Below are 12,527 nucleotides of genomic sequence, written 5' to 3'. Positions count from 1 at the left end.
ATTCTTTCTCTCCCACTCTGAATTCTTATCCACCACTTTCTGCTTGCTTCCTCTTTCCATTTCAATTTTCAATTTCTCCGCGAATGCTTCTTTGGTCCTCAGACCTTAGGTGCTAAGAAAGGGGAATGCCTAGGCAGTCTGATCCCTGGCTCAGACAGCTAAGTGGGAGAATCCCAAAGGCCATTCCTCCCCTTCCTGAGCCTCTGGGCAAGGAGGCGGGATCTTGGTTCCAGGGTCTCAGTACCCCCAGTGCCATTTGAGCCGCTTGTACTCATCATCTCTATTAATAACTACCCTCCCTCCTCCACTGCCAGTGCTGCCCCCACGCCTGCCCAGCTCGGGTTCTCCGGTCACAGCAGCTCAGTCCTCCAAAGCTGCTGGACCCCAGGGAGAGCTGACCACCGCCTGAGCAGCCGGTAAGTTTCCAGTTCTATGGCCAGAGGGGCTAGAGCCCATTCTGTTGACTGTTGTGTCTGTGTCCGTAACTGTGACCCTTGATCCTCCCTTATCCATGCCCTGCTTCCAGCTGTTTAATTCAGGGGAGCCACAGAGTTGGAAGAAGAGGGTCCCAGGAAGGTGGGGGGAATGGAGATGTTGGAGGAGGCACTAGAATAGTAAGAAGGGGTTCTGAGAGCCTGGATGGAAAAAAAAGAACTTAGCCAGTTAGGCCTGAGAAAGGGATAGTGAATGCCCATTTAGCAGTTCCTGGAGTCTGACCTTAGCATACCCCATTAAGTTAGTAGAAATGCGGACTTGTTGTGAAACAAGACTCAGCAGAAGACTGTGTTTTGCTCAGTGTCAACTTCTGTTAAGGAAAGGCTGGAGTTTGAATTTTCTCCAGCTTGTCCCCCTCCACTACCAGATTCCATTATTATGTTCCTGTCCCCCCATCAATTCCCAACTGTTATGATCTTGCTGAATTGACATGCATCAGGGTTCAAATGCTCTCAGCCCTCCTCTCCATTCTAGCTCTGGCACCTGGGGCAGGAGTGACTGAAAGGGAGCAAGGAACACTGCTGTGACCTCCCAGGCCGCACTCCAGCTGGCCCAATAGGGGAGCAACAACCTCTCCTTCCTATGGAGAATGTTTTTGGCTGAATCTCCTCAACCGTGGCAGAACATTTTTCTGCCACAATGGGGCTTGAGGAAGACTGAAGAGAGACCAGAGTTTGGGAGTAACAACCCCAATCTGAGAGCCCCATAAAAATAAAAACTTAAAGTCACACCAAGCCAAACCTGGGTGCAGTACCCTGTCTGTGTGTTATCTGTTTGTTTTACCCATTGCCCCAACACATACTATGTTCCTAATTCCTGTACGAACTCTATTTACACAGTAGAAAAGAGGCTGATAGAAGTTAGGAGCAGAGGGCACATCTCTACTTTCTGCCTTGCCTCCAAGAAAAGAGAAGTCCTAAAGCAATGGATTTTTACCTTTTGGTGGGGGGGTGGTGGTGGTGGTGTATATTTATTTATTTATTTATTTATTTATTTATAAATTTCATGAAACCCCTTCACTTGAAACCCTTAACCCCAGGTTAAGAAGTACTGCCTTCTTAGTAGATACTCCCCCTTCCCAGTTCCTGTCCACCCTCCAACTCCCCCTTCCCACTTTATCCAGGTTGCCTCTGCCTCCACAATGCCACTCTCAGGAACCCCAGCTCCCAACAAGAAGAGGAAATCCAGCAAGCTGATCATGGAACTCACTGGAGGTATGGCATGTTTGTACCCACATAGCGTAGGACTTCTTGTTGAGAGCATCTCAGGCCCAAGAGTCCAAGAAAAATCATAAAGTTGTATATGTCTTAAGGTGAAGAGATGTGAAGGGACAAGAGAAATTCTGGGGGATGGGGGCAGGAAGAAAAATGGAGAAAGGATTCAACACTGACCCCTCACCTTTCCACCCTTTTCACCTTGTAATGTGAGACAATAGTATTCTTGCCATATCACCCATGCAGGTCCAGGACAACAGGGCTCACAGATTGGTGAGGTATGTTTGAGGAAGAGCATAAATATGTATGACACACATATACGAGGCTGGCACACAGCAAAGTCTCAATAAATGGTTAACTTCCTTACTTTCTACCCCAGAGCTAGGGAGCCTGTGTAAGCACTTAAAATAGAAAAATACTCAGGCAGTTTTTCCTGGGGGGCAGTAGGAGTATACGCATGTAAAGAGCTGTCCCAATACCCAGAGGGTGTCTGTAGTCAGAGTTCACTGAGAGGAAAAGAAGGGGAAAGAGTTAAGACAAATCCGTATTTATTTTTTAAATATTTTATTTATTTATCTATTTACTTATTTGAGAGAGACAGAGATAGTGAGAGAGAGAGAACATGAGCAGGAAGGAGGGGGAGAAAAAGATTCTCTGTTGAGCAGGGAGCCTGATGCAGCGCTTGATCCCAGGACCCTAGGATCACGACTCGAGCTAAAGGCAGACACCCAACTGACTGAGCCACCCAGGCGCCCCGACAAATCTGTATTTAGATGTGGTGTTGGCCTTTGGGCTTGCCCGCATGCATAGTTTCACCAGTGGTCTCCATCCATGATGTTCCTATAGTCCTTTTGCCCGGCACCCCCCATGCCTGTGAGCCTTCTGCTTCATTCACTCTCCACTCTATCATCCCCACTGCTCCCACTCTGCATTCCAGTTCCCGCGCATCGTCTCCAACCCCAAACCCAGGAAATAAAAATCTCTCACAAACAAGGTACAGTTTGACCAGATGTCACAGACAGTATCTGCTTCCCTCTGTCATCTCTGCAGGAGTCGCAAACTTAGTTGTGGATGGCATCTGTATTCTGAGACTAGAAAACCCTACTTTACTCTTGTCCTTGTCTCTTCCTCCCCACCTCCCTGAAAGGTGGACGGGAGAGCTCAGGCCTGAACCTGGGCAAGAAGATCAGTGTCCCAAGGGATGTGATGTTGGAAGAGTTGTCGCTGCTCACTAATAGGGGCTCCAAGATGTTCAAACTACGGCAGATGAGGGTAGAGAAATTTATTTATGAAAACCACCCTGATGTCTTCTCTGACAGCTCAATGGTGAGTTTGGAACTTTACAACTCTGATAGCCCTGTGCCTCTTCTGACAGCTTCTTCATAAGCCCTCAATCTCCCAAATACCACCAACCTCCCCTCCCTGCAAATTTATAAGCTTATGAAGTCCCCAGATATATTAACCCCTTAACAGCTAAGGGTGAGTTACAGCCCACCTTGGAAATTCAGTCTCTGTCTTAGAGCTGGTTAAGGGGAAGGGGTGAAGAGTACACACCCTCAGGGAGAAAATTCCTTCCCAGCATGGCCAAGTGTTAAGGGTAGGGCTGCCAGAGAAGACACAGGATACCAAATCCTGTATTTTAAAGTTGAGATATGCATGAATAATTTTTTGGTAAAGTATGTCCGGTGAAATATTTGAGACATAAAAATTCAATTTTTAAAACACAGGATACCAGCTAAATTTTAATTTCAGATATACAATGAATACTCTCTTACATATAAATATGTGCCACACCATATTTGGAGTGTAATTATAGTAAAAAAGTATTTGTTGTGTATCTGAGATTTAACTTTAACTAGTGTCCTATAATTTTATTTGATAAATCTGGCAACCCCAGGAAGAGGTAAGTGCTTTTCATAACCATCTTCTTCTTTTTTTTTTCTTATTTTATTTTTTATAAACATATAATGTATTTTTATCCCCAGAGGTACAGGTCTGTGAATCACCAGGTTTACACACTTCACAGCACTCACCATAGCACATACCATCCCCAATGTCCATAACCCCACCCCCCTAATCATCTTCTTCTTGAACCATTCTTTTACCTAAAGGGTCTGTCTAAGGACTCCATGAAACTATCCTCTAAGATCCCGTGTCCCCTAGTGAGGATCCTTTTCCCAAGAGAAGTGGGGATTGGAAGGGTGCCAGGCACAAGATGTTATAGCTGAGAAGGAGGGGATCTTCTCCATTACCTATCTTCCCCCTCCACCTTTACTGGGCAGCCAGGGGAAGTAGAAATAGATGCCTACATGGGGCCAGAGGCAGGAGTGTCTGTCACTGGTCCTTACGTAGGAGCAGAGGAAAAATGCTGAGCCGGTCATATCTAACTTTAGGAGTCCAAAAGCCCTCGTCCCTGGCTGGGTCTGATTACACTGGTTGGAGCAGAGGGGTGTGCATGGTGGGGTGGCTAGGAGAGCCTCCTGAAGGAGTTGGTGGGGTTATTTTTAGGCTTTGGGGTGGAATCCAGGGTTGCCCTTTTGGTCACCCTTCCCCCTACCTGCTACAGTTTCACGGCCAGGAGGTCTTGGTTCAACAGGCATCAAGAAGAAAAAGGAGAAGAAGAGAAAGAGAAAAGAAGAGAGCTCTGCCTGTTAGAGAAGATTAAAGAAGCGGACAGGGCAGAGATCTACCTCCTCAAATTAAGCCTGGGTTCTCTGTCCCAACCCCATCCTTTTAAATTTTAGCTGAGCAGAAATCTTGGTCCTTTTTACCTTGGTAAGAATGGGAAAGGGAAGTATAGAGAATGAATTGCCCCCATCTTAAGGTGTAATTGGAGGAACTGAGCCAGGGGTGTCCTATCCCTAAAGGAGAGTTTAATTCCTCTCAGCCCAGTTATCCACTGTCCACATATTGGAGAGGGAATCTCAGAGGATTCAGTGTCTTCTGTTTATAGCCATGGTCTCTGATCATTTCCTCCTTGCTGTGCATACCCATATCTTTCTATATTCCCCCGTACCCATTGCCTAACCTTCCCCTCACTTTGTCCTTTCTTTTCAGGATCACTTCCAGAAGTTCCTTCCCACAGTTGGGGGACAGCTGGGCACAGCTGGGCAGGGATTCTCCTACAGCAAGGGCAGCAGTGGAGGCCAGGCAGGGGGAAGTGGCTCTGCCAGACAGTATGGCTCTGACCAGCAGCAACATCAGGGCTCTGGATCTGGATCTGGGGGTACAGGTGGTCCAGGGGGCCAGATGGGCAGAGGAGCTGCTGGAACAGCAGGAGCTGGTGAGACAGGAACAGGCAAGTATCCTTACCCAAGAGTAATGTGTTTGGCCCCTAGAGCAGAGATGTTCCCAGGAATGATACCTAGATTGGGTTTAGGGAGCAAGCAAGGCCTGCTGAGATGCCTCGATGGACCCTCTGGGACCAGGAGAACACCAAGATGTGTCTATTTCACACAGAAGCCTTGTTTTTCAGCCTTTCTGGCTTTTCAGTTTCAGTCACAGATCTAGGCTATCATTATCCATGAAACTAGCACAATTATCAGGATGTTATATTTTTGGTCTCTGGCCCCAACAAGTTCCTTAGCACAGGGATGTAAGACTAACTTCCACTGATTACTAACCGTTATTATTGACTTAATTTTCTCTCCCATGGCTGTCAGGAGACCAGACAGGCGGAGATGGAAAACATATCACCGTATTCAAGACCTATATTTCCCCATGGGAGCGAGCCATGGGGGTTGACCCTCAGCAAAAAGTGGAGCTTGGCATCGACCTGCTGGCCTATGGGGCCAAACCTGAACTCCCCCAATATAAGTCCTTCAACAGGTAGGGGTTATGAAGAAGGAACCAGATGCTTTCCAGTGTGTGGAACAGTGTCCTCAGCTGGGACGGACACTTTGGTTCATTCCAGAAGGAGGCTGAGGAGGGAGGGAAGGAACTTGCGGGCCCCAAAGGCCTTAATTGAAGGCCTTTGTTTTTTTCACTTTAGTCCAGAGAAACAGGGCAGTATGATGAAGGAAACTTTTGCTGGGGGGCAAGATTTTAGTTCACTGTACCACTTACTAGTTGTGCTGGTCATGGGGAAATCACTGCACTTCTGAGCCTTGGTTGCCTTGCTGTAAAACAGGAATAATATAGAATGCCTGGGTGGCTCCGTCAGTTGAACATCTGCTTTGGGCTCAGGTCATGGTGGGTCTTGGGATTGAGCCCTGTGTTGGGCTCCCCGCTAGTGGAGAGTCTGCTCCTCCCTCTCCCTCTGGACCTCCCCCCGTGCTTGTGCTCTCACTCACTCTCTCTTTCTCAAAAGAATAAATAAGAGAAAATATTTAAAGGGAGTAATACATTACATGTTTAAAGAACTCTTGAAGTTCCCTTCATTTAAGGTTAGGATTCCATTACTGTCCTTGTAGTATGATTCTATTTTTTTGTACTCTAGTAAGGTTTAAGTATCTATTCTTTTCGAATTTGGCTTCTTTGGACTGTGTGTAGGAGATCTGTGTGAAAGCAGAACATGGAAACACTAGAGAAGTGTTTTGTATTTGATCCTAAATGACCTGAATTTTCTAGGCAATGTTAATTCCTCTCACCAGGCCAGGGCTATCCACTGGAGGTGGGCTAGGGATTGTGAGTGTGTGGAGAAGGGGATGGTGTCTCTACATTGTAATTTAAGGTGGTCTTAGAGCCTTGGGTCTGTAATGTCTGAGTCACAACTCTCCATGAAACTCTATCCAGTACCCACTAGACTCCTTTTCTCATTATTAGCTCTGGGGAAACAAGCAAACCAGGAGTGGGGAATGGAGTACTAAGGGAGAAGAATAAGGAGTGCAGAAGCAATCCTTTTTTTTTTTTTTTAAATAAAGACTTTATCCACTTGAGAGAGAGAGAGAGAGCGAGAGAGAAACCATATGAGCAGGGAGAGGAGCAGAAGAGGGAGAGGAACAAGCAGACTCCCTACTAAGCACGGAACCTGACTCTGGGCTCAATGTGGGGCTTAATCCCACGACCCCAAGATCATGACCTGAGCTGGAGTCAGAAGCTTAACCAACTGAACCACCCAGGCACCCTGCAGGAGCAATCTTAAACTAAAATTCACAAACTTCCCCATCCCCCAAACAGGGTAACATCTTACTGATAAAGCTGTTCCTTTTATTCTTATTTTTAATTAAATAATGTGTCCCCTTTTCAGGACAGCAATGCCTTATGGTGGATATGAGAAGGCCTCCAAACGCATGACCTTCCAGATGCCCAAGTTTGATCTGGGGCCCCTACTGAGTGAACCCCTGGTCCTCTACAACCAAAGTCTCTCCAACAGGCCTTCTTTCAATCGAACCCCTATTCCCTGGATGAGCTCTGGGGAACCAGTAGACTACAACGTGGATATTCGGATCCCATTGGATGGAGAAACAGAGGAGCTTTGAGGTGTTTCCTCTTCTACTTTACATCAGTTTTCTCTTATAAGGTTCCAATTTGGAAAGTGAATGCTGAGCAGGATACTCCTACTATAAATCCAGTATCCTTGTGGGAATGGAGGGAAAAAAGAGGGAGATACTTGTCTTTCTAGTCTTCACTCCAAGCATCTCACCAACTCAGAACTCCTCTTCCACTTGCTCTGTATGGAACCTGCTCTTTTATGGAATTTGCTCTGCCACCAGTAACAGCCAATAAACTTCAAGGAAATGAACTCATTCTTCCTCTGATATTTAAGGGCAGATCAAAACTGAGGTCAACAATGCACAGAGACTAATTTAAGTCAAGTACTGAACATTCATTATTCAGACTTCAAGACCAGACCTGAGCTCTGGTTGCTTATACACCCACACCCACACCCATACCCACGAGACCATATTCATAGGTGTATACAAAGACATAATTATTCAATAGTACATAAGATAAGCATGCACAAACACATGTGTTGGCCCATATGTGGGCAAAGCTAAGAAGCTATTGTGCACTGTGGTTAAGAAGTAGGTGTTGGTGAGTCTAGTGTTAGCTCTCTTTGTGTAGCTGACTGGAAACTTGGATGATCAGGATTACACAGTTATCACAGAACTAGAGCATGCCATAGAATTTCCAGATGTCAACAGAATAGGCTGAGGAATATGTGGATCAAAGATTACAGATGCAGATTACAGAAAGGATGGTATACAAGAGAGGGCCATGTTAGAATCCAGAAGAAAGTGGAAGAAACCACGTGTAGTATGCCTGGTTCTGTGTGAATACATCAAGAAAAGATCTAAGGGTCACAAGGGCACTTCAGTGGTATTCAGGAAGCACTATAATTGGGGAAAAAACCATGACAGCCCAATAGGGATGAGCATCAATACTCTTTTCATTTTAATTTTTATTTCAAGTATGTGGTTTCTTTTTTTTTTTCCTTAAAGTTTTATTATTTGACAGAGAGACATATCAAGAGAGGGACCACAATCAGGGGGAGTGGGAGAGGGAAGAGCGGGCTTCCCGCTGAGCAGGGAGCCTGATGTGGATCTGGATCCCAGTACCCTGGGATCATGACCTGAGCCGAAGGCAGACGCTTAACTGACTGAGCCACCCAGGCACCCTCACATATGTGGTTTCTTTAGAGTCCCAGACTTACCTCTGTGTTCCACAAAATGAGAGTGATACAGACCAGAAAGAATAAAGAGATGATTTAATAGGATGCGGGAAAGTAAATTCTGAGGAGAGCTGGCTGAATTAAGACAACTCGATGGGCCATTAGTTATTTTATTAAGTTGCTAGACTCTCCCTAGATGAATCCAGTTTTCATGGATCTTGGGTCACGTGACATTTACCATGATGATTTCCCTTTACAACCTAAACAAATTTCAGGGGATTCATACTTCCTCTAAAGTTGTATACCAAACTCTATTTCTTTGTGTATTTTTCTTTTTCTTTTTTTTTTTTAAGATTTTATTTATTTATTTGACAGAGAGAGAGATATTACAAGTAGGCAGAGAGGCAGGCAGAGGCAGAGGCAGAGGAGGAAGCAGGCTCCCCACTGAGCAGACAGCCTGATGCAGGGCTCAATCCCAGGACCATGATATCATGACCTGAGCTGAAGGCAGAGGCTTAACCTAGCAAACCACCCAGGTACCCCCTTTTCTTAAGATTTTATATTTAAGTGATCTTTTTTAAAAATTTCTTCTTTTTAAGTTTTTATTTATTTATTAGAGAGAGAGAGATCACAAGTAGGCAAAGAGGCAGGCAGAGGCAGAGGCAGAGGGGGAAGCAGGCTCCCTGCTGAGCGGAGAGCCTGATGCAGGGCTCAATCCCAGGACCCTGAGACCATGACCTGAGCTGAAGACAGAGGTTTAACCCACTGAGCCACCCAGGCGCCCCTATTTCAGTAATCTTTATACCCAACATGGGGCTTACACTCACAACCCTGAGACCAAGTGTCATATGCTCCACTTACTGAGCCAGCCAGGTGCCCCCCGCTTTTAAAGTTACTGTCCCTGCTGTTTATTATTTACAAAAATGTATGAAGTATTTGCACTAAATGTTACAATGCTTACACTATATACAATTTAATGTAGTACATACAAATTTTATTTTTTTTTTTATTTTTTTTTTTTTTTAAAGATTTTATTTATTTATTTGACAGAGAGAAATCACAAGTAGATGGAGAGGCAGGCAGAGAGAGAGAGAGGGAAGCAGGCTCCCTGCTGAGCAGAGAGCCCGATGCGGGCCTCGATCCCAGGACCCTGAGATCATGACCTGAGCCGAAGGCAGCGGCTTAACCCACTGAGCCACCCAGGCGCCCCAAATTTTATTTTTTAAAAAAGATTTATTTATTTATTTGAGAGGGAGAGAGTGCAAGTGAGGGGAAAACAGATGGAGAGGGGGAAAGAGACTCTCAAGCAGACTCTGCTGAGCGTGGAGCCCAGTGTGAGGCTCCGCCTCCTGACCTTGAGATCATGAACTGAGCCAAAACCAAGGGTCAGATGCTTAGCCAACTGCGCCACCAGGCATCCTGCACATGCACATTTTAAATTGAAAAATTTATTTATTATTATTTTTTAAATTCAACTAATTAACATGTAGTGTACTATTAGTTTCAGAGGTAGAGTTCAGTGATTCATCTGTTGCATATAACACCCAATACTCATTACATCATGTGCCCTCCTTAATGCCATTCCCCTACTCACCTCCCCTTCTTCAACCCTCAGTTTGTTCCCTATAGTTAGGAGTGTTATGGTTTTCCTCCCTGTTTTTTTTTTTTTTTTTAAGATTTTATTTATTTATTTGATAGAGAGAGATACAGTGAGAGAGGGAACACAAGCATGGGGAGTGAGAGAGGGAAAAGCAGGCCTCTCGTCAAGCAGGGAGCCCGATGTGGGGCTCAATCCCAGGTCCCTGGGATCACCACCCGTGATCTGAAGGCAGATGCTTGATGACTGAGCCACCCAGGCACCCCTCTTCCCTCTCTGTTTTTATGTTATTTTGTTTTTCTTAGTTTTCTATTTTGTTTTCCTTTCCCCAATGCTCATGTTTTATTTCTTAAATTCCACATGAGTGAAATCATATTAGTCTTTCTCTCTCTCTCATATGATATTTGTCTTTCTCTGACTGATTTATTTTACTTAGTATAATACCCTCTAGTTCTATCCATGTTGTTGCAATGGCATGATTTCAATCTTTTTGATGGATAAGTAACATTCTCCTCGTTTTTTCTAAAGATTTTTCTGTATTTTTTAAAAAGATTTTATTTATTTATTTGACAGACAGAGATCACAAGTAGGCAGAGAGGCAGGCAGAGAGAGAGGGGAAGCAGGGAGCCCAACACTGGGCTCCATCCCAGGATCCTGAGATCATGACCTGATCTAAAGGCAGAGGCTCAACCCACTGAGCCACCCAGGTGCCCTCTGTGTGTATTTTTTTTAAGGAGAGTGTTGCCATAGGCTGGATTTTCCTCCCAAAAGACCCTAAGACAAAGATTTGGATGTAAGTAATCCCAGAAAGTTGGATGATGATCCCAGAAATCCAAATAGTGTAAGGGAGTGGAAAGAAAGCCAGTAAAGTTGCTTTGGGCAACTGGAGTTAAATCCCATTTGGTACTACCTGAGAAAAATGCTATTGGAAGTGTGGTCCATGGATTGGTGGTATTATTATTTCCTGTGAGATTGGTTAAAGTGCAAACTCAAGAATCTGAGTATTTGATCTCTCCAGGCGATTCATATGTGTCAGTAGATTTTGAGAAACACTCCTTTAGAACAGACCTCAGAATTGCCCCACTGAGGGGGTGAGGAAATGCAGTATTTAGCTACCAAATTCCATCTTTCATTGGTTGCAGATTGCTACTGGGAATGTTAAACTTGCTGGCTAAACTTGTTAAACTTGCTGGTTCTTCCAGGCAAAGAAATACTCTGGTGTCTGAGGTAGAAGCTATAGACTTGTACCATCTACCAAAACTGTAGTAAGCTCTGTGGTGGGCTGAGGGAATACGGGTAGGGCATATCCAACATCCCTATCCAACAGGATCTGGATAAGGGTTCATTGTTTTCATCAGATTCTCACGTTTAAAAATCTGTGACCCCTCCTCCAAAGTTAAAAACTATATTCCTTTTCTTAAAAATCCCACCACCAGGGCTGTATTTCTTTAACAAATGTTTATTGAGTGCCTATTGTATACTAGGTATTATGTCAGGCATCAGCTGTACAAAGACACATACCAACTTTTATGTGACACAATCAACCATAAAATAACTATTAAATGCCTATCCTTAAAGTTGGGGTTAAAAAGAAAAGTCAAAGGTCAGCTAGTCAACAGTTCTGGGAACCTAGAAACTTTATTTTTCTAAGCTCAGAATGTTTGAAATCTTAAATATAACAAAAAATCATGACACAAGCTTATTTACAGGGAGTTTAGGTTGGTTGTGAAATTACCTTCTCAGTAGGTAAGTCTACTTACTCTTTTTTAAGGTTATTTATTTACTTATTTGGCAGAGAGAAAGTGTGTGTACAAGCAAGGGGAGAAGCAGGCAGAGGGAGAATTGGACTCCCCACTGACCAAGAGGCCCAACATGGGGCTCGATGTGAGGCTCGATCCCAGGACCCTGGGTACATGACCTGAGCTGAAGGCAGATATTTAACTAAGCCACACAGATGCCCCAAGAAGTCTACTTGTAGGTCAAATTATTATCAGAGGTTGCAATGGTGGTTTTCTTTTCCTTTTAAAAATTTCTTATTTAGGGACACCTGGGTGGCTCAGTTGGTTGGATGACTGCCTTCGGCTCAGGTCATGATCCTGGAGTCCCGGGATCGAGTCCCGCATCCGGCTCCCAGCTCCACGGGGAGTCTGCTTCTCTCTCTGACCTTCTCCTCGCTCATGCTCTCTCTCACTGTCTCTCTCTCAAATAAATAAAAAAAAAATAAAAAATCTTTAAAAAAATTATAAAAAAAAATTTCTTATTTAAATTCAATTTAATTAACATATACTGTATTATTAGTTTCAGAGGTAGAATTTAATGACTTATCAGTTGCATGTAACATCCAGTGTTCATTACTTCAAGTGCCCTCCTTAATGCCCATCACCCAATTACCTTATCCCCACTCAATGGTGATTTCATGTATTAAGGTGCACACTTGCACAGGATCCAGCTAGCGGAATCCTCAAGCTTTGCTGTCTTTGCCTGTACACTATTCTGTTAAAAAATATTTTCTTCAAAAATGTTTTGTACATTTGAATACCACAGTTCATAGAAGCCACATATTGGCAGCAGATCTAACTGTCTATACTACTCACAGACATTTTCTGTTTGTCATCAGTGTGTTTTATTTTATTTGTCATCATTGTATTTTGAAACTCAGGAGCTCAGG

The 12,527-nt window shown here is 44.2% G+C and overlaps 1 protein-coding gene across 1 annotated transcript; it reads left to right on the top strand.

Annotated features, from left to right (window-relative positions):
* The first annotated feature begins 54 nt into the window (after positions 1–54).
* MYOZ1 (myozenin 1) lies at positions 55–7,415 on the top strand. The gene is made up of 6 exons (XM_004769428.3): positions 55–416; positions 1,619–1,709; positions 2,857–3,035; positions 4,767–5,007; positions 5,372–5,537; positions 6,898–7,415. The coding sequence occupies exons 2-6, from the start codon at positions 1,637–1,639 to the stop codon at positions 7,127–7,129; spliced, it is 891 nt and encodes a 296-aa protein (XP_004769485.1). The 5' UTR covers positions 55–416; positions 1,619–1,636; the 3' UTR covers positions 7,130–7,415.
* The last annotated feature ends 5,112 nt before the right edge of the window (positions 7,416–12,527 follow it).

The sequence above is a fragment of the Mustela putorius genome, unplaced genomic scaffold, assembly GCF_011764305.1.
Source record: "Mustela putorius furo isolate JIRA1106 unplaced genomic scaffold, ASM1176430v1.1 tig00000698_pilon_pilon_pilon, whole genome shotgun sequence".
NCBI classification, from domain to species: Eukaryota; Metazoa; Chordata; class Mammalia; order Carnivora; family Mustelidae; genus Mustela; species Mustela putorius.
Note: the sequence above shows the minus strand (reverse complement) of the source record. Positions and strands in the feature narration are given on the sequence as shown.